The sequence below is a fragment of the Leguminivora glycinivorella genome, chromosome 6 (assembly GCF_023078275.1).
Source record: "Leguminivora glycinivorella isolate SPB_JAAS2020 chromosome 6, LegGlyc_1.1, whole genome shotgun sequence".
Lineage (NCBI taxonomy): Eukaryota > Metazoa > Arthropoda > Insecta > Lepidoptera > Tortricidae > Leguminivora > Leguminivora glycinivorella.
In genome coordinates this window covers 19,210,093-19,232,097 of record NC_062976.1, presented here as the reverse complement: position 1 = coordinate 19,232,097, position 22,005 = coordinate 19,210,093, and the positions used below count along the sequence as shown (strand labels likewise).

The window sequence follows — 22,005 nt, the reverse complement described above, 5'->3', positions numbered from 1 at the left end:
GAAAAAGAAACAAAACAAAAAGGGTGTTAGTTCGTAGATAGATAGCCCTTCAGGCTTACTTGCTTAGGTTCCCGATAAAGTGGTTTGGTCGGGTCAGGGGTCCCATACCGCATCGCAAGCCCTTGCCCAAGCCGGGACCACTAATAAGGCGTAGTGGATGATTAACAAAATATTTTTTAATATTTATTTCATGTATGTTTCACTCACTAACTTTTATTCTAAAAATTTCTTCATTACGTCATTAACTTTCTCACATATAACTTTCTAGGCCTAAATCTGATAAAATACTCTTCTATAACACTATATTATTATGCTACAATAACCTTTATTCTTCTTTAAAATATAAATAAGTAAAAATTTAAATATTAGTCAAAAATACAGCTGATACTCATTAAAGGATCTGTGTTATTGCGGATCACATCGAAGGGTTCTACTTATTCACGCTAGACGATCACAAGGCCAAATTTACGGGATATATTTAAAGGGGGGTTAGCTATACTGTTGGTTAGTCAAGTAAGTAAGTAAATAAGTAAGGTGAGCGGAGGTTTAGTTACACATGCCATAAAATCGTGACTAATACTCTTGTCGCGGATTGACTTACGTAAACATTCCTAACGCCGATTTCGAGCAGTTTTATCTGAGTATTTAATTACTTAAAAACCAGAAAACCAGATGGGTTCACATTAAGTGCTAAATATACCTACTTATAATAAATAAAGAAATATACACCCTGTTGTTATTGGATTACGTTAACTTAAAAAAAAAAAAGAGATTTATTACATCAAATACAATTAATTTATCTATGAAACTAGCGTCGTAATTCTTGCGGTTATCGAGTTAAAAAAAAAAAGTGCTGAATACAACAATTCCTAATGTTATTTGTTTTGACATATGCCGTCAATCACTTGACTCTAACTTGAATGTTATTCTTAAGGGTCTCTCACAATAATAAATTAATTTATTATGTATGAAAAGGATGAACATTTTTTATTGCATATTTACCTAAAAGTGATATACAGGATGGTTCTTGATAATGAACCTAACGACGTGTCAAATTTAACGAAAAAAAAACACGGTATAAAACAAAAAAAAATACATTTTTGAAGCACTTATGATAAGCAGTTTCCATCTAAGTATTAAATTACTTTGTCAGTAAAGTCAGCAGAAAAAAAAGAGGCATTAAACGGATATGCAACTCTGTACATTCAATTGTATCGAACATTTAATTGGCACCTGAGTACTATGAAATTTTATGCCATTTGTGGCTGAAAATAAGGCATTAAATTGCGAATTTGGAAACAGCACATGGAGGTGCACTCTGTACATTCAATTGTATTGTTTAGTATCGACCGTTTAAATGGCATCTAAATACTATGAAATTTTATGCCATTTGTGGCTGAAAATAAGGCATTAAATTGCGAATTTGGAAACAACAGATTACAGAATCTGGACATTTAATTGTCATGTGTGTGAATTGGATAACAGAAATTCTGGTTATTAAGCTAGTTAATACAGCAGATTACCGAATCTGGACATTAAATTGTCATGAAAAAAAAACCTACTGGTAACAGAATAACAATGACCTGACCTGTACAGTGTGCACGGCTCATTCAAAGCAGATAAAATGTATCTGGTCATTAATTTGACATGACTTTAGCCTTACGAGGATAAATATAGATATATATGGAACCAGCAGATTACTGAATCTGGACATTTAATTGTCATGTAAAATAAATGAAAAAAAAAACATACTTACCTTGGTTAAGGCAGATATATTTATCTGGTCATTAAATTGTTGTAAACATAGTTAAACAGCAATTAAAAAAAAAAAAAAAAAAAACTGAACATTGAATTGTTGCAAATATGAGCTTAATGATAATAACCTAAACACGAAGTAAATTACGGTTATACTGGTTGAACGTGCGCTTAAATGACGCTTAGATCAGATGATAAATGCTATCTGAGCCTTCAATTGTCATAATAGTAGATTGACGTCGGTCAATAAATATCATTAAATTGAAACCGAAATAAATTACACATATGAAAGAAAAAAATACCAAGGCATCCAGTGCCTGAGAGTCTGAGACAACTACCCCAGTAAAACACTCAAGTACAATGACTGAGTACTTTGAGATAGCATAAGTTGAAATATTTTCAATATAATATATTTTGACTTGTGTTAGTTAGAATCATTAAATTGATTGGGTACAGGTTGCCCCAAGAAAGTCCAGTATGGCTTCTTAATTGTCGTTGGAGGCATTTGACAGCGAAGGTGATCCTACATCAGTAGGAGTTCGGTGGGAGCGCTGGAAAAGAGCACTCTTTATATACCTAGATGCCGCTAACGTCAATCAGAGTGAAAAGAGTGAAAAAAATAAATAAATAAAGACAGTTCGACATTGGTTTGACATTGCATTGTATATAAAAAAACACGTAGTGGTGCAGCTCAATTGAATAAAATTAAGCGAACGCTTGATACATTTCAACAACGCGGAAAAAAAAAGAAGTTGCTAACTCTGCTTACCGTCAACAAGGCTTTGTCAGTATGGGTGATCTCAAGAGAAAGACATGCCTATTTAAGTTGATCTACTCGTATGATAGATTTTCAAAGACAATCTACGTCAGTTGAAAATCATTACAAAAATATATTGGTACTGAAGGTACTCGTTATCAGTTAGGGTAATAGGTACATACTGCAGAGATTCATGTAGGTGAATCTCATACAAGTCAGGTGTCCAGTTAAAACAAATAAACTAATGGATCTGTGAGCCTCTATTGAACTAATACAGAAAAAAAATAAGAAATAAAAATGCTGAACTTGTTTGCGTAATTTCACGGGAGGATATTGAAATGTGGTCTCTCTTTCGTGAATACATATTAAATTTGTATAAGATTTTCCAAGCGAACTAGTAACCTAAGTTTGTAAATTTATAAAATAAATCTCACTAGTGACCTTATTTCGTCTGGTCAAGAAAATGAACAAAAGGACAACAATCAGCGGCTGAATCAGCTTTGTCTGTAGTGATTGTAAAATGTTAAATAATCACAGATTTCAATGCTTCACGTCAATTATCTAGGTACCTAACTACTTACAATGCACATTATTTAGAAGTTAGGGAACATGATTCTATTCTATATATAAATGGATTGATAGACGGATGTGAAGTTAAGGTTACAACTGAGAGAAATTTGCCTTGTGAATCTAACAAACTCGTCTTGTTGCGTGTTTATCTGTTTGAAACAATAGTATTTTAGTAAAGGGAATAAATCACAATATTGATGATACAAGTCGAATTTGTACGAACCTGAAGGAATTTAAAGACACAGCTGCAAAAAAAACAAATTCAAATCGTGGTACCTGGGGGGAAACACTGTGCTTACCTACTACGAGGTAGTTACCTCGTAGTTCGGTGAGCTGTATAAGTATTCTGTTACTCCTGTTACTTCGGTCAATTTCAGTATGACTTGATGCCTTGTAAATGGGCATGCTGATTTGTTCGGTTAACAGCGCAAAGAAAGTAAATGAAGGAGATAATATTTGGGTAATAATTTAGATAATATTTTATCAAAGGAATGGAATGCACTCCCACCATAGATGTTCCCAGAAAAATACGACCTCGGTCTCTTTAAGATAAAAGTGAATATGCTAAGTATTACTGAATCAGTGAGCTCCATCTTCGACTATATCTTCACCTTCCATCGGGTGTGACTATGGTCAATCGCCAATCAGCCAAAAAAAAAAAAAAAAAAAAAAAAAAAAAGTGGTTTTGTAATTTCTTTAATAATCATATTATAAAATAGCCTAGCCTAAGAGTTAAGATCTTAAGATAGATAAAGAGATAATAATAATAAAAAAAAGATGTTGATAAAATACTTTAAAAGAAAAGTGTTATCTAAAATATATACATTGTGTGATGTGACGTGATGGTCCTAAAAAAATGACCAATGATTAACGTAGAAATAACTTACATTTTGTAAAACTCAATTTATATAGCTGAAATAAATAAATATATACATACTGTGTAGATATAAATCGGATGTAGTATAATTGGGTCAATTGGGTAAGCACTTCTTAAATAGTATATGAACAGCAATCTATTTTAGAAAATTAATCGTTGATTACTTTGTGTGGTACAAAGTATCTACGAGAAAGAAAGCTGATCATGATAAAACAAAATCAATAAAACGATAAAGTGGATACGTGACCCTGAATAGGATTTTAATGCATATTCTATATAGTATCTCTATGTATTACAATGCAATGAATCACGAGCCCTTTCGATCCAGAAAAAAAAAACAGTAGACAGTAAAAGTTTTAATAACTATGCACTGCAATTTATAATTAAATTTATGAGTAGATCTAACTAAACATTATAATATCCGTAAGTATTATGAATTGCATTAGATGAAATGAAAAATGAAATAAAATGAAATAAATGTTTTTTCAAAAACTAAACCTACAACTAAATTTATCTTCTGCCAAACCAGAGTATGGTTTGTCGGCAGACGAGGCTCCAGATACATTAGGTTCTATAACTAAATACTTATATGTACTATTTACTAGTTACTAGCAATAATAGGTGCATATAATGAAGTATAGGGCCGATACAATCAGTTATCAATGTTATCATCAATAATTACCTAATATACATTAGACGCCTGACAAGCGACCTATTAAAAAAAAATGTAAATCATGAAAAGGTATGAAATTAGTGAAATATTATTGTACGAGCCGTACACCTTAGATGATATGATTCTTGATGGTTGATGGTAGTCTTGATAGAAACACTGATTTTTGATACACTTATAAATTTATTGATAACCAAGGTATACTGAGTACTAGCTAGGAGCACGTATAAACATAAACTAATGCATAAATCGATGTATAGCGTAATCGCAAATACAGCGATCAATCAATCAATCAATCATTATTTATTTGCAATAAAACATAACTAAATGCATGCAAATGCAATCAAGCAATGCAAAGCAATTCTAATCAAGTCATAATTATATTAATTTTAATGCTGACGCAAGAAATGTGCGATGCTTGCATTGTACAATTATATTGTATGCTATTGAAGAAAGAAAAAAAAACAATCATATATGTATATAAAAAAAATGTACTAATCTAGTTTTCAAAACAGTCTGAATTGAAAAAGGTAACAGATTTAAAGAAGAAGGAGTGAGACTGACATCTAGGAATTGTAGTTAATAAAACACACAAGTATGTTTGAGTATACACTGCAGGTGGTGGTGCAGCGTCCGCTCTGAGTCAACCCTCAGACCGGAATGTCCTAAACATATGACTAAAGATAGAAAATTAATCCCTAATTATAACTACTTCACATACAGTACTAAGTGGTAAAGACGGAGATGATCAAGTTAGGAATGACGAAAGTGGGCAGACAATTAGAAGAAACGTAGTTCATTAAAAAGAAAAAAAAAAAAAGATACACGGCACAGCATGGCAAGTATTTGAATTAAAACTAAATTGACCTATTATTTAAATATTTATAAAAAAAAATTAAAACAAGAAAGGGATGTAGTGTATAGGTGTCTCGAGTACATATGGCAGTCGGTGTCCGAGTGCGATGGAGCACGGACGTGCGGTGTGTATTGGCGAGCCAACCCGATGTATATAGTGTAATAGCGTGACATTACACCCTTGAAAGTCTCTGTAGTCGTCTGGTGCCTCTGGCCTCTTAATATATTTAATACCTATACAATATACACTGTTAATCAGTATTTAAATCCGGATTAACCCAAAAAATCCGAGTCAAAGTTGAGAGTAGCAAAAAAAAGTACCGACGAAACCGCTACGAGGATTTCCAATTAACCACCCCAAGGTTTCTGAACTTTGCCTCGGCAAAAAACTTGCCCTTACTTTGGTTCCGTGATAACATTAAGTACGCACGGAAAGTGCTTTATGATTTGCGGACTGTACAGATTGAATAATAGTTATTTGTTATACAAGGGGGCAAAGTTGTATTTTAACGCCGAGTGTGGAATTGAAAAACGAGCAAACGAAAGGATTCTATAGTTGTTCTATAGTTGGTGTAGAATCCTGAACTTGCGAGTTTTTTAACACACGAGAAGTAAAATACATTTGCACCCGAGTGTAACACAAAACTTTTCCCCTCACTATAGCGAGGAAAGTACAACGCAAAAAATGCGTTAATCACTGCTTCCACAGGTGGTAAATCATCTTTATTACTATATTCACCTACTTTTATCAATTTTAAAGCAGTTATTTTGACTTTATTCAAGGTCAAATCACTTTACCAACTAGTGGATAAAATGCGTTTTTACCCGCTGATATTAAAGGACAAAACACGTGTTTCCGAGTTAGTGAGGGGAAAAATACTATTATGGCCTAGTTTTGCTACGAAGTTTGACATAAGTATTAGATAGCCTGCACCCGTATTCTGTGCGTCTTGTCTATGATGACCCTAAGTGCGTTTTCACATTATCCGATCCGATATCGGATGTAGGACCGATATCCCACACATTTAAGCCGCCATCTTTGATTTTTGCCTTTGAAATCCTTCCGACATCCGATATCGGATCGGATAATGTGAAAACGCACTTATAGGGACAGTTCATATGTCACTCGCAAAAGGAATACAATATCGGAATGATCTTGAGTACTTACTTGGTACCTACTTAAAGTACTTAATGTTCTCGCAATGCATGTTGCATTCAACCTTATTAAGAGTAGGTATATTGAAGAACAGAACAGGCTCGCGAACCTACGGTACTGGGGCATCGCAAAGCCTTCTCCACTGCACTTCCCAGCAAACACAGCAGTCATGACTCTCAAATTTCTCAATTTAATTGTCTTTGTCGCAAAGGCTTAAATTTTTCCCATAATTGAAAAATGAATGGAAATAATATTATTTTGTTACGAATGGTCATTGATTGTAATTTGAAAACGTGATACAATCAGAATTTGCATTCCTGTAACAATCGTGACGTAGATTGTGTGTTTGGTGAGTTAATTGGAATCGCGTGCCTACATTTTCGGTGGTCCATTATTGGCTGCCCTACCCTATATTTGTTCAAATAAAAATAAGGAAAAACAGCAAAACTTTGTAAGCAAGACCTCCAGTAGAAAAGACTCCATTAGACTTGATTAATTTATTTATTTATTGAAACGATTCGGGGCCATATCCATCATTAATTTATTATCCAACGTGTCCCTATAAGTAATAAGTATTACAAATACTCGTATACCGGGTGTCCCTAAGTGCGTTTTCACATTATCCTATCCGATATCGGATGTCGGACCGATTGAAATCCTTCCGACATCCGATATCGGATCGGATAATGTGAAAACGGCCTAAAACCAAGGCCAAAATAAAAAGAGGTGATAGAACATCTCATTAGCTATCACATTAAGCTAATTTGACTTTAATGAAAATGTCATGGTTTTTAAGATATAAAATAATTGGGCATTAAATAACGGATAAGCTTCACGATCGGCGTACCCTAACCTAACCTAATAACATTGATATCTATACTTAAGTAGGTACTAAGTTATTCATACTATTGTATAAACACTTCAGATAATTTGAAGTAAAAAGTGACGCTGGTAATCCGATCTTGACCGTTTTATCAACCTTTAAAACGATAAGTGTCAATACGTATTAACTTGTTTTTGACGAATCTATGATCTTATCTTCTAAATCTTGTAATATATAAATTCTACACCAGCAGGGGGTCCTTTCATAGGTGTAACAGACAGCAATATGTGGAAAGGCTTGCTGTGAGTATTACATACATATAAATAAATCGTTTAGAAAAAAAAATATTTCGAATTAGGTATTTTAAACCGTACACTGAGAGAAATTTGCATTGTGAATTTAACAAGTTCGACTTGTTGCAACAATGTGTCAGGTTGTTTTTATAAAATCGAATTGTTGATTCAAATATATTGCCGATTCAAATGACAAGTAGCTTGTTGTTTGAATCAAAGAGCACGTAGGCGCTATTTTAACCAAAAAACTTGTTGAACGAACATGAAAACTGGTTGTATTTTCTCTCAGTGTAAAATTAACAACATTTACCGAAGAAATTCTACATTTTACCCTAGTTGAAAAAGAAAAGTACTTGTAGAAAAGTATGTGTTTGATATATACCGTGGCCATCACTGTGACGTACGTAACTACTTTGATACTTATTCGATTTCTAGATTATGTGCATTATTGGTTGCCTTGGCCGAGAGCAAATCGGCCGGCAGTCGGCACGAGCTACGCAAGTTTCCCGACGGGTTCCTCTTCGGAACAGCCACTGCTTCTTACCAAATAGAGGGCGCTTGGGATGAAGATGGTAAGTCGTATGCTGAGAGCACATTTAAAGTAATCTACAACAGTAAAAATGTGCAGCAGGTACATTCTGTTTCGTTATTAGGATTATAGTTAAGACTAAAACGTATCTTTAATTCCTTACAGGGAAATCCGAAAACATTTGGGACCATTTGACTCATACTGATCCTTGCGCTACCAAAGATTGCTCCAGTGGAGACATCGCAGACGACTCCTATCATTTATATAAAAGAGACGTCGAGATGATGAGAGAACTAAACTAAAATTCACAACTCTGCGGACTAAATTGACAAATGACTGACATATGAAATGTTACCAGGAACAGTGAAATAAAAATAGTGAAGGGTATATGTCGATAACAATATATCGACAAGTTGTAAAGTACAAATAACAGACTAGTTTAAATCAAAAAAATACGAATGTTACTTTTAAATACAAGGTAAACATTTTGGTTTGTTCGGTTTTCGAGGTAGTGGATGGATAAAATGCGTTTTTACCCACTAGTTTTATAGCATAAAAAGGTCTCCGAACCAGTAAGTAAAAAAAATATGTTATCCGACAATGAGTAGTCTTTATTATAAAATATTATTCATTTCCAAGCTCCGTTATTTCGTCATCTTCATCATCATCATCATCATCAGTTACATTTATAATAAAACGATCCGAGACATTGTACACTAAATGGTCGAGTTGTAACATTTTGTCCTCGGTTTTTATTATGTGATTTACACAATATTTTCATCTTTCGGCTGTAACACAATAATTATTGTAATAATTCATTTGTAAAGATTCAATAAACTATCATAATAAATACACAATATAAATTTCATTTACATTATTGCTGATTTGAAATTAACATTTTATATCTAATTAGGGATCTACAGACCTTTCGATCTGTCGAAATCACAAAAAAGTTGGTATATTGATTAAAATATCAAATTGCCAATTTGATTGTACCGTCTGGGTGCACCTTAAATCTACGGTGTAATAATAATTTTAATATCGATAAGAACGACACTGGCCAAACTGTGGCAACATTTGTTCACACTTACTTGTCAATTTGGTCCGTAGGATTATGGATTTTAGTTTTTAGGAATCGATTATTACAGATTATCTCTGTCTTGGACTCGACTAATGCCTACTAGTTTTCCCGATCAAATCAACCCGGCCGGCGTAGAATTTTACAATAACTATATCAACGAAATGCTGAAATATAATATGACACCTATGGTCACACTGTACCACTGGGATTTACCTCAGAAGCTGCAGGAAATGGGCGGCTGGACGAACCCTAACATTGTTGACTGGTTCGCCGACTACGCTCGTACTGCATTCGAGTTATTTGGAGACCGAGTCAAGTTCTGGATCACATTCAATGAGCCACAAATATTCTGCCGCAACGGCTACGGTGACGTGACTATGGCGCCGCGACTGAACATCAAAGGGATAGCGGAGTATTTATGCTCAAAGAATATGCTCATGTCACACGCTAAAACTTGGCATATGTACGACGAGGAGTACAGATCGAAACAGAGCGGCACTGTCAGTATTACGTTAAGCTCCACTTGGCATGAACCAGAAGATGAAAACAACCCGGAACACGTTCAAGCCGCCCAAGATGCCAACCAATTTGACGTAGGTAAGAAATGTTTTATAGGTAATACTACTTAATACTGTTTTAAACTAAAATACATTGTTTCACCTTATTTTTAACACATTATATTTTTTACAGTGGGGCCAATATGCCTATCCTATTTTCTCAGATGAAGGAGCTAGGTTATCCAAAGGAAATGGTAGACAATGTGGCTGCTAAGAGCGCGGCGCAAGGGTACCCCAGGTCCAGATTACCCGAATTTACCGAAGAAGAAAAAGCATACTTACGTCCGCGGAACATCCGACTACTTCGGTCTGAATCATTACTCCTCGTCAATAACATACAGAAATGACTCTGTAGACGGATATCATAGCACTCCTTCCTTATGGGACGATGCAAATATAGCGACATACGAATTGCTGGAATGGAAAATTGGAGCATCTGATTTTACTAAGGTATTTTTACATTTTGTGTGCCGTGTTCTTACAAGTACCGACTACGCGTAACGTAAAGCCTGACCACTGACCAGAAATATATCGTCACTACTTTTAAAAAACTTTTATCTTCGTCTGTCAATGAAAAGAAAATTGTAGTAAGTATGTATGGAATGCATATAGACTTACTGCGTACTTTATTTTACTTACTTTGAGGAACAGCGTGAGATACGAGATTTTTTAAAAGTAGTGACGATATGTCTATTGTCAGGAGGGCGCTGTTACTCTGATGTACGGGGTGACAGTTCAGTTTAGTATGAAAAAAAAACCGGCAAAGTGCGAGTCGGACTCGCCCACCGAGGGTTCCCTAGCCGTACAAACTTAATAGTCAAAATAATCTCATGTTTCTTATATAACTCTAATGACTTGACTAGAAGTATAGGTATAGCGCCATCTCTCGGTGAAATTGCTAACTAATTTGCGCGACCTGTATAGTATGTTGGTTTTTCAGGGATAATTATTTATACTTAATGTTAACCGATTTCGCCAGTTTTTACTTTATTTAAAAGAGAATTTTTTACGTAAAATTTTGTGTGAATTTGAAGCAGGTACGATATAAATTCGCAAGGGTAATTAAATTGAAAGTTAAAATGCGAAAGGTTTTTTTTATTAAAAAAAAGTTTCCAAGATACAGACACGATTTTATTTTTCCTGTAATATTTAGCATAAAACCAATGTTTCGTAAATTATTCATAATGGGTATTTTTTTTTTCATAATTATTTTTTTCTCCACTACTGAAAAAATATAAAAAATAGTTTGAATATGTACTATTTGAGCTCTTTCTAATGATACCCCACTTGACCTACTAACTTGACATTTACAGTTTGGCCCCCTTTCATTTTGGTCATTTTCTATAATTAAATTTAATTAATTAAAAAAAATACCGTCAATTTGTAGAGGTTAACAATGTTCATAACTATTCCAAATTTCATATCGATAGCATAAGTAGTTCTCGAGATATTTAGTAATGTGACAGACGGACAGACAGACAGACAGACGGACAGAGCGGCGCCATAAGGGTTCCTTTAGTACCATTTTGGTACGGAACCCTAAAAATGAAAAGGCGCGTAGTCGTATTTTTCTGGTCGGGCTTTATATTTTATTGTTTATTTTTTGTATTGCTTTAAATTGTTTACTAGTATTAGGTAACTATGTGTACTATGACACGAGTAAAAACTCAGATACAAGAGACATGAAGTTAATTCTAATCTTTTATTAGTATGCGTTTTTTTTTTTCTTCACCATGTATAATTTTTCTTTTTTTTAGATGTACTTTGACACTTAGAGACTCTATTACATCTCTAACATCTCTTATTAATCATAGTAGCTTTGTACCTTGTATAATTTATTGAAATTAGTTTCCATTGAGTAGGTACCTAGTCTGTTAATATTTTTTTCCCCTCACTAGCTCGGAAACACGTGTTTTGTCCTTTAATACCAGCGGGTAAAAACGCATTTTATCCACTAATGGGTAAAGTAATTTGACCTTGAATAAAGTCAAAATTACTGCTTTAAAATTGATAAAAGTAGGTGAATCTAGTAATAATGATGATTTACCACTTGTAGAACTACTGGAAGCAGTGATAAACGCATTTTTTGCGTTATAGTTTCCTCGCTATAGTGAGGGGAAAAGTTTTGTGTTACACTCGGGTGCAAATGTATTTTACTTCTCGTGTGTTAAAAAACTCGCAAGTTCAGGATTCTATTCTCGAACCACTCGCTTCGCTCGTGGTTCAACTATAGAATCCTTTTACTTGCTCGTTTTTCAATTCCACACCGGCCTTAAAATACAACTTTGCCCCCTTGTATAACAAATAACTATTTTTTATGAATACTTTTGCTTTTTAATTGTATCTTGTTTTTTAATGCATGTTAATTATAAGATGTAATGTTTTGAAAAGAAGTAACCCGCCGAGTTCCTTACCGGTCCCATAGTGGATACCCCCCTCCAACTGAGGGGGGACTGAAATCTTCTCGAGGATGAGGCGTAGGGTTAGAGCCGGCGTAGCTTTATTTGACGTTCATATGCGCATTGTGATATGGATATGCCTACTTGGAAAATAAATATTTCATTTCATTTCATTTCAATTTGACGGTTTACACGCACCATCATCATCATCATCATTCCCTTTCTTCTTTTTCACTAAAATTACGGTTCAAACGCATAACGTCCAACGCGACCCGCTGGAATCTGTAGCATTTGTTTTAAAAGCCCTTGCAAATAAGCCTAATTCAAAAGTCTAAAAGAAGCAATCAATTCTAGTACACACCGTGGGGATTCTACAAACTTCTAACAAAGATAAGACAGAACTACAATAACCCCCCGGTATTTATCACTGAGAACGGATTCGCGGCCTTGGGCGGGTTGGATGACGAGGATCGCGTGCAGTACTACCGGGGCTACCTAGACGCCATGCTGGATGCCATCAATGAGGGCTCTGACATCAGGGGCTACACCGCCTGGAGCCTCATGGACAACTTCGAATGGATGGAGGGTTACACGTAAGCATAAATTAAATATAACAAGATCATAACATCCCATACATTAAAATGCGACCGCCTAAGACCGCGCTTACACTCCACCACACATAGATGGCGCCACAAAAAATGTCTTGTAGCTTTCGATTATACTTGTAGATGGCGTTAAGTGTCACTTTTGACATAGATTTGCGTTCGAATTCAGAAAATTGTCACCGAAATTGCCTACTATTTTCGGTGACAATTTTCTGAATTCGAACGCCGTGAGATTCAAAAATCGGCCCCCAGAATTGACACTTAATGCCAATCTACAAATAATCGGTGGCAACAAGGCATTTTTTTGTGGCGCCATCTATGTGTGGTGGAGTGTAAGCGCGTTCGTAGGCGGTCGCATTTAATGTATGGGATGGTATGATCTTTTTATATTTAATTTATGACGTAAGTGATACTACAATCTTTCAATACACAACTCACTCAGCCAATGTATCTAGCAGCCAGATTAAGACAATGAGTTAAAATTTGTATGAAATTACTTTGCCCCCTTGTGGATAAAATGAAATTTTGCTATCTGTTTTCGAATAGCAAAGAAAGCCTTTACCCGTTGGTGTGGTGAAATAGTTATTTGTTATACAAGGGTGCAAAGTTGTATTTTAACGCCGAGTGTGGAATTGAAAAACGAGGAAGTGAAAGAATTGTATAGTTGAACTATGAGCGAAGCGAGTAAAGTAAAATTCACACTTGCATTTGCACGAGAAGTAAAATTCATTTGCACCAATACTTTTCCCCTCACTATAGCGAGGAAAGTACAACGCAAAAAACGCTTTAAGTTCCACAGGTGGTAAATCATTTTTCAACACCCCAACTGGTAAAAGCTCTCTTTGCTATTCGAAAACATATTGCAAAATTACATTTTATTCACAAGAGTGCAAATTTCAATTTCATACAAATTTTAACTTGATGTCTTAAGACTCTTAAGTTGACTGGTAGATTTTACCTACAAATGATGATTTTGAATCATAAATAAATAAATTGATGTATTTGATTTACTTAGTTTGATGTTTTATAGTCCGTATTTGGTTCGTGTTGGTGTGGTGAAAAATTTTATGTTTCTCTTGGTGGCAATTGCTGGCAAAGTTTGTTTAACCTTCGTGCCTTGAAACCCCCGCAACGCTCAAGATTCCATTTTTTGAACCACACGCTCTCTCTACGCTCGCGGTTCAATATTGGAATCTTTCACTTGCTCGGGTATCAATATAGGCACATGCGGTGAAATAACAACTTTGCCCCCTTGTAAAACAAATAACTAATAATATCTATTATATTATTGTATTTTCTCAGTCAGCGGTTTGGTCTGTACGAGGTGGACTACACAGACCCGGCCCAAACCCGCACCCCCCGCAAGTCCGCCTTCGTCTACAAGGAGATAGTCCGCTCGCGCACTCTCGACCCCCACTACCAACCCGCCGCCACTGTTATGACCATCGATGAAGGACTAGGGTTGTAAACAGAAAAAAAACCAAATGTTTTTTTCAGAATTGTGAAAAAAAACATGAAAAAAACCGAGCACCATGGTTTTTTTTCTAAATATGGTTTTTTTTTCAGATGAACAAATAATACGACAATAACGGTTTTTCGTGAGTTGTAACGTATTTCAATAACAATAACTTACATTTTAATTCAATTAACATTCAGTATACAAACGTTTATTGGGAAATCCCCGATGCTGCGTGTATCGTGGAGAGGCGGTGGTGTTTCCAACAGTAAATAGTGATAACTACCATCTATAGGCCGGCAACAGACGAGTCTTAATTTTCATAATCTTAAAAAATTTGTATGCAAACTGACACTGACAGATCTGTCAGATCTGTCAGTGTCAGTTTGAACTGTCAATATGCATACAATTTTTTTTTAAGATTATGAATTTTTAAGACTGTCTGTTGCCGGCCATAGATTTCGTAAATGTTGCTTTTATAAGACCAGAAATTGAAGTTATTTGATTAAATTCGTTTAATAGTTAACATTAAGTCTAAAAAACCATATAAAAGTATTTAACTACTTTGCAAATTTTGAGATTTCGTACTTTAGAAAAAAAAACATACTCCAGAAAAAAAACTGTTTTTTTTCACGGTTTTTTCAAGCCAGAAAAAAAACCGTTTTTTTGCAACCCTATGAAGGACACTAATTGATCTCAAACTGAAATAAAATAAGTAGTATTAACTGATTCGTTTTTCGTTACATTTCTTATTTTTCGAATGCACACGACTTGAAAATACGCAGGTAAGTAGGGTTGGCACTGATTGACTAGCAAGTTATATTCGCGGATTAGCAAAGTAATTTCTATATTATGATACATAGTAATCATTTTAATCGAATGTTTTTAAAATAATACATAATTCGATACTACATATTAATTGAACATACGTACATATACACATATAATCACGCCTGTATCCCATAAAGGGGTAGGCAGAGCACATGAACTACTAAGTTTCAGTGCCACTCTTGGCAAAAAGATGTTGAAAGAAATCCAAATTGTGACATTGCAGTGACAGGTTGCCAGCCTCTCGCCTACGCCACAATTTAACCCATATCCCACAGTCGACTTCTACGACACCCACGGGAAGAAAGGGGGTAGTGAAATTCTTATCCCGTCACCACACGGGACAAACGGGACGGGACGGGACGGGATTAATTGAACATAGGTACATATTTATTATGTTTCCAACTGTATTATGGATTCAATTTAGACTTCAAAAAGGGGTAATATAACTTATTCAATTTTGAAACAAATTTATTTACGTATTTACAAAGTTTATGTAAGAGTAGTGGCATGTACAAATTAGAAAGAGAAATACGATTCGACCCAAAATCGCTGTTATACTTTTATTTTGCAGGAAATGATACGTAAATAGTTTCTGTACGGTGTTATGTATTTTGTATTTGCCATTGTTATATATTCTGTATTTTTAACCCCCGAGCCACGTATGGCGGGGCATATTTCAAACATGACTTGCAAACTTTTACTTGACTTATTAAAAACGTTTCTCGTAGCTTTTACGCGAAACAATTTAGTAGGTATTTATATTATACCGTGCGTAATTCATATTAATCGCCTTCGAATTTCCGTCATCAGTAGTATATTTGTAACGTAGTTATGGTTATTTTACTTGCTTTGAATTGTAACTTTCGTAACCTTATTGGAAGGAATTTTTGACGAGAACTTTTCGACACTTTTCCTCGCTCTGTAAAATTCGGCTAACTTAACTCACATACAAACACGCCTGTATCCCATAGAGGGGTAGGCAGAGCACACGAAACTACCAAAGCTTCAGTGCCACTCCTGGCAAATAAGGAGTTGAAAGAAAACGAAACTTAACTCATGATAGTTTAATGGTTTCTGGTCAACGGGAAGGAAGCAAGTACTCACCGGCATAAATAAGTGATGATTTTTGTACCTTGTCGCTTTTAATCATTTGACAACTTCGTATGACATTTCAAACAAGATGTTAATGTGACAAGGTACAGAAATCATCACTTATTTATGTCGGTGACTGTACCCTATTAAAGCTACCCTAGACCCTATCTTTTTACTATCAATTAAATTAAAAGCTTGATAGTTTCACAGCTACAAGGGACTGGTGTTGAATACCTACTCCACGCAATCGCATGATACAAGATCTGTTTTTAGTTATGGATCCATTTGTCATCAACAGAAATGTCACTTTCTGTTACATAACAGCTTTACGCCGTGTCTTGCGTGGGCGACGGTCGCGCGACCGTCGCCGTCGCGTCTCATACTTCCATATCGATAAGGTTTGATTTCTTATGCGTCGCATCGCCGTCGCGCGACCATCGCGCGACCGTCGCCCACGCAAGCCACGGCGTTAACCACTGATACACATGAAGGCAAGTTCCTAAGTATTATTTTGATAGTTGAAAAGATATTACCAGTATCACAATACACCTTAAACACTCTAGAATAATATATCTATTAGATAATACAATGCACATAAGATATTCGTCCGATTTATCAATAGGTATTTGCAATGATAGTGTCTTAAATTCTTATCTAGAAACTGAAATATATAAACACTACGTCCATAGGATATTTTCATTAGAAGTTTGGGAATAACAAAATGCTGAAAGGCTTGCTGTGAGTGTCATAAGATTTTAGTACTATAGCTTCTAACTAAGTACCAACTTTATTTAAGCCTTCTTCTCCTTTCTGTAGATACACCAGATACCTACAAACTCGAACCTATGCGTGTACGCCAAAATTGAAAAAAAAATTCTCTGCACGGGAATCTTCCCTAGCTTTAGTTTAAATAAATTAATAAAAGGATTTTTTTAGATTCTATTATGTACATACTTATGTCGCACCTCTTTTATTTTTAGTTTAAGTACAACAGTGCTCGTCTTGGCCGAGAGCAAATCGGCAGGCAGTCGGCTCGGGGTGTGTAAGTTCCCCGATGGGTTCCTCTTCGGAACAGCCACTGCCTCTTACCAAATAGAGGGCGCTTGGGATGAAGATGGTAAGCATTTAATCCCAATTAAACGCAATCTACTTCATGTAGAATGAGCATTAGGTCCGATGTTTTAAGACTTTACATATACTTGTATATTTCATTATTTTATTTTACAGGGAAATCTGAAAACATTTGGGACCATTTGACTCATACAGATCCTTGCGCTATCAAAGATTGCTCCAATGGAGACATCGCGGACGACTCGTACCATTTATATAAAAGAGACGTCGAGATGATGAGAGAACTAGGAGTCGACTATTATAGATTCTCTTTGTCTTGGACTCGACTAATGCCCACCAGTTTTCCCGATCACATAAACCCGGCCGGCGTAGAATTTTACAATAACTATATCAACGAAATGCTGAAATATAATATAACACCTATGGTCACACTGTACCACTGGGATTTACCTCAGAAGCTGCAGGAAATGGGCGGCTGGACGAACCCTAACATTGTTGACTGGTTCGCCGACTACGCTCGTACTGCATTCGAGTTATTTGGAGACCGAGTCAAGTTCTGGATCACATTCAATGAGCCACACGCATCCTGCCGCGCTGGTTACGGCGACGTGACCATGGCACCGCGACTAAACATCAAGGGGATAGCAGAGTATTTATGCTCTAAAAATATACTTATGTCACACGCTAAAGCCTGGCATGTATACAATAATGAGTTCAGATCGAAACAGAGCGGTACTGTCAGTATTACGTTAAGCTCAACTTGGTATGAACCTGAAGATGAAAATAACCCGGAACATATTCAAGCCGCTAAAGATGCCAACCAATTTGATGTAAATACTTTGCTCTCATTTTAATATTGTATTAAAAGTATATGTAGTTAGGTACTTATATTATATTTAACATCTTGTTTTTCTTTTCAGTGGGGCCAATATGCGCATCCTATATTCTCGGAAAGTGGAGGTTATCCACAGGAAATGATAGAAAACGTAGCTGCTAAGAGTTCTCTGCAAGGATATTCTAAATCCAGATTACCCGCTTTTACCGAAGAGGAAAAGGCATATGTTCGTGGAACAGCCGACTACTTTGGCCTGAATCATTACTATGCAGTATTAACATACAGAAATGAAACTGTAAACGGATATCATGCCACTCCTTCTTTCTGGGACGACATAAATGCAATTGTATACACATTAGAAGAGTGGAAAACTGGAGAATCAGGTTTTGTTAAAGTAACTTACTTATTACACTTTTCCACCATAGATACAAAATGTTATTTCGTTTAAATAATTTACAGTTCTTAGCAATATTCCTTTAGGTAATTAGAAGCCTTTACCACTGTCCCAATAAGAGAGCTTTGTTACTTAGGGAAATACAATATTCACATTTAAATAGTATGTTTACTGATTAGGTGTCGTTCACACACAACGTAACTACAGCGTCGATGCCTCCATCGCAGGGCCGCGGGATAAAAAAACTGATGACGAGACGAGGACTCTCTAACTCTACCGGAATCCGTTTATTTTCCTTTGTGTGCCTTTAATATTGCAGTTCACACCTTGGGGATTCTACAAAATCCTTACAAATATAAGGAAAGACTACAACAACCCGCCGGTGTATATCACTGAGAACGGATTCGCGACGCTAGGCGGGTTGGAAGATGAGGACCGCGTGCGTTACTACCGGGCCTACTTGGGCGCCATGCTGGATGCCATCGATGAGGGCTCTGACATCAGGGGCTACACCGCCTGGAGCCTCATGGACAATTTCGAATGGATGCAGGGTTACATGTAAGTAATAATAGTACTTACTATAGACGGTCAAGCAAATCTTGTCATTAAAAAGGCGGCAAAAAGGTAAGGGGAGAAGGATTATCGTCCCATAGAAAATATGAATTTCGCGCCGCTTGTAGTTAGACGGTCGTATCAAAAGCCTAATTTAAATACGAGCGCGTAACCACAGAATTGTATAAGGGCATTCCAACTATTAAAAAGATTTGGACCACGACAAAATGCTGGGATTTGCAGACAAGGTTACAGTTTTACTGTAGAAATCGAGATGGCAACGATTTTATCTATGAGTAGGTATGAAAAATGCTAGTAAGTATTTAAGACTCGTCGTTCGTCGTTTTCTGTTTAAATTTTATTTCATATGTGAAATGCTTAAAAAATATTCATTTCAAGTAAATTATATTGACATATTTATAATAAGTATTTTTACAGTACCTATAATGATAGTTCATGTTTATTAATTATTTTATGATTTGTTTGGCAGTGAGCGGTTTGGTCTGTACGAGGTGGACTACACAGACCCGAATCGAACCCGCACCCCCCGCAAGTCCGCCTTCGTCTACAAGGAGATAGTCCGCTCGCGCACTCTCGACCCCCACTACCAACCCGCCGCCACTGTTATGACCATCGACGAAGGACATTAATTGATCTCTAAATAAAAAAAATACTTATTTTTTTTTATAATTTACTAAAAACATCACTTTGAACTTTCTTTGAATGCTAGAAATTCCAATTAAGTTTAGGTACCTACGAAGTGTCGATTTGGAAACGATGATGCATGTTATGTTATGTGTTAAGCCGTTAAGGAAAATTGCTACTAAATTATTTTATTCGAATGTTTTTAACCAAAATTCATTATTATACGACAACGGCATACCTCTTCGATACTAAATAAGTAAGAGCCTATAAAACAGAAGCATATAAAAGTTATTAGAGCATCCCCCAATGCTTTTGTTGGTAAAATGCGGAGGAAATTGCCAAATCACATTACAGGGCAAGCGGTCTTTTATTGTACAAAAAGCGCCTCATATATGTATAAAAGCATACTCGTAACTACGTTAAACCCTTTCCGGGCAAATTCGAACATATCTTAATATGATAGAGATCGGATATGTCAGTGTTGACCATACCATAACCGGATGCATATCGCATTTAGAGCTAATTTCGGATGTTTATTTTAATTCGAATCAGGCAGTTTACTGGTATATGGCCCCTAGCGCGCGCGAAGAGTTTTCACTTCATAATCAGAATCAATGCTACGAAGGTAAAATGTAGCTTTTCATACTACTTTAGTGCCTATTATGCATTAGGGACTTTTATTAAAGTGTAACATTAATATGATAATATAATTGATAATGAGCATTTATTATCACGATATTAATAATTTTCGCCTTTATTAGGTATAGAACATAATATTTAATTTCTAACTTTATTTAATTTTATATTGGTTTTTTTTATATTATATTGTTTACTGCAAGAACATTCGTTTAATTTCTCTGCTGCTAGCCGGCTACATTGGCGCCCAACGTGGGGCACGAACCCACGACCCTGAGATTAAGAGTCTCATCTCATCTCATCTACCGACTGAGCTAGCCGCCCCACGTTGGGCGCCAATGTAGCCGGCTAGCAGCAGAGAAATTAAACGAATGTTCTTGCAGTAAACAATATAATATAAAAAAAACCAATATATACAATAAAGTGGGTACTATCTGTCAGTACGCAAGTAGGTAGTAAAAGATCGTCACTGGCCTCAACGTTCCTTCTGCTGGTCTTCGTCTAGCCGTATAACGTGGTCTGTCCGCAGGTGCCACTGCGCGAGTTGTACAGAAACCAGGCTGAAGATGTTCCAGCTCTGAGTAGTATAAGCAGCGACGTTCAGCAAAGTTCTTCTTAAAATTTAAAGTAGAAGAAAGGGCTGCAACAATCGTGCGTGCTTAGGTCTGCAGTCGGAACCTAGCCCAGGCCTTATTCGCTTTCGCGAAACAGTGACGTACAATAAGACTTGGATTAGGTTTCAACATTAAACGAATAAACTTAACTATTTACACATATTATACAATTATAAATACCTGCATAAGAGGCAGCCCAACACAAACACACTGTTTTTACAATAGAAGTATTTCACAAGTTTTAAAACATACAGTGACGTACAATAATGCACTTGAAATGTATATGAGCCTTCCCCGGCAGAGAAAATTTTGTGCAAAAAAACAAAAGACGCGTGATATGGCCGTACTTTTTCTTCTTAGCGGCCAGTGCGCGCGGCGACTGCAACATGCAGGTTTGCCATGTTACAAGGCTACTTAGACTCATATCGAATTTGGCACAATAAATGATGTGTTCTGTAGTACTTGATATAAAAAAACAATATTTATAAAACCCGATGGTTAACCCACCATTTTATATGGAATTTGACAGCTGACAGCCCACTAACTTCGAGTTAAGTGATTGGTGCAAATACACTGGTCAAAAAGAGAAATAAAAAAACAAAGTGTGATGTAAAGCTGCATTTTTGGTATGTTATTTGGGGTCCTTGGGGGAATGTAGAACTATATTTTGCAAGCAAAAAAATGGTGTGCTAACTTCGTAATTTAAAAAAAAAAAGTAAAAAAATCAGACTTTTTTTGGTATTTGCCGTTTTATTAAAAAACTATGCATTTTTGGTCAAAAGTTGCTTTGTAATGTTGAAAGCGCATTAAATTCCAAACAGTTTGACATCTTTTGTATCAATGTCCGTCAAATATTTTTTGAGATATGAAGCGTCAAAAAAAGAACATTTTTCCCCTTTCTATGAAAATATTCATTTTGCTAATATTTTGAGACAGATATCAGCAAAACAAC

The 22,005-nt window shown here is 35.8% G+C and overlaps 3 protein-coding genes across 5 annotated transcripts in view; 2 read left to right on the top strand and 1 right to left on the bottom strand.

Moving 5' to 3' along the window:
• LOC125226993 (probable G-protein coupled receptor 158) overlaps positions 1 to 22,005 on the bottom strand; it is a 62,644-nt gene that overhangs the window by 23,226 nt on the left and 17,413 nt on the right. The window lies entirely within an intron of this gene.
• Positions 7,749 to 8,587, top strand: LOC125227042 (myrosinase 1-like). Its single transcript, XM_048131233.1, has 3 exons — positions 7,749 to 7,765; positions 8,192 to 8,328; positions 8,451 to 8,587. The coding sequence occupies exons 1-3, from the start codon at positions 7,749 to 7,751 to the stop codon at positions 8,585 to 8,587; spliced, it is 291 nt and encodes a 96-aa protein (XP_047987190.1).
• Positions 8,886 to 20,580, top strand: LOC125227041 (lactase-phlorizin hydrolase-like). The gene is given in 14 exon segments (XM_048131232.1): positions 8,886 to 8,889; positions 9,418 to 9,959; positions 10,057 to 10,098; positions 10,100 to 10,198; positions 10,200 to 10,373; positions 12,677 to 12,915; positions 14,230 to 14,391; positions 16,186 to 16,189; positions 17,010 to 17,044; positions 17,287 to 17,423; positions 17,534 to 18,207; positions 18,298 to 18,606; positions 18,926 to 19,164; positions 19,649 to 20,580. Coding segments are annotated over 14 exon segments (2,820 nt in total). The 3' UTR covers positions 19,809 to 20,580.

Excerpts from the sequence above, each read along its gene's own strand:
- LOC125227042 (XM_048131233.1), top strand. Across the intron at positions 8,329-8,450 it reads GGGCGCTTGGGATGAAGATG|GGAAATCCGAAAACATTTGG; the intron begins GTAAGTCGTATG and ends AATTCCTTACAG.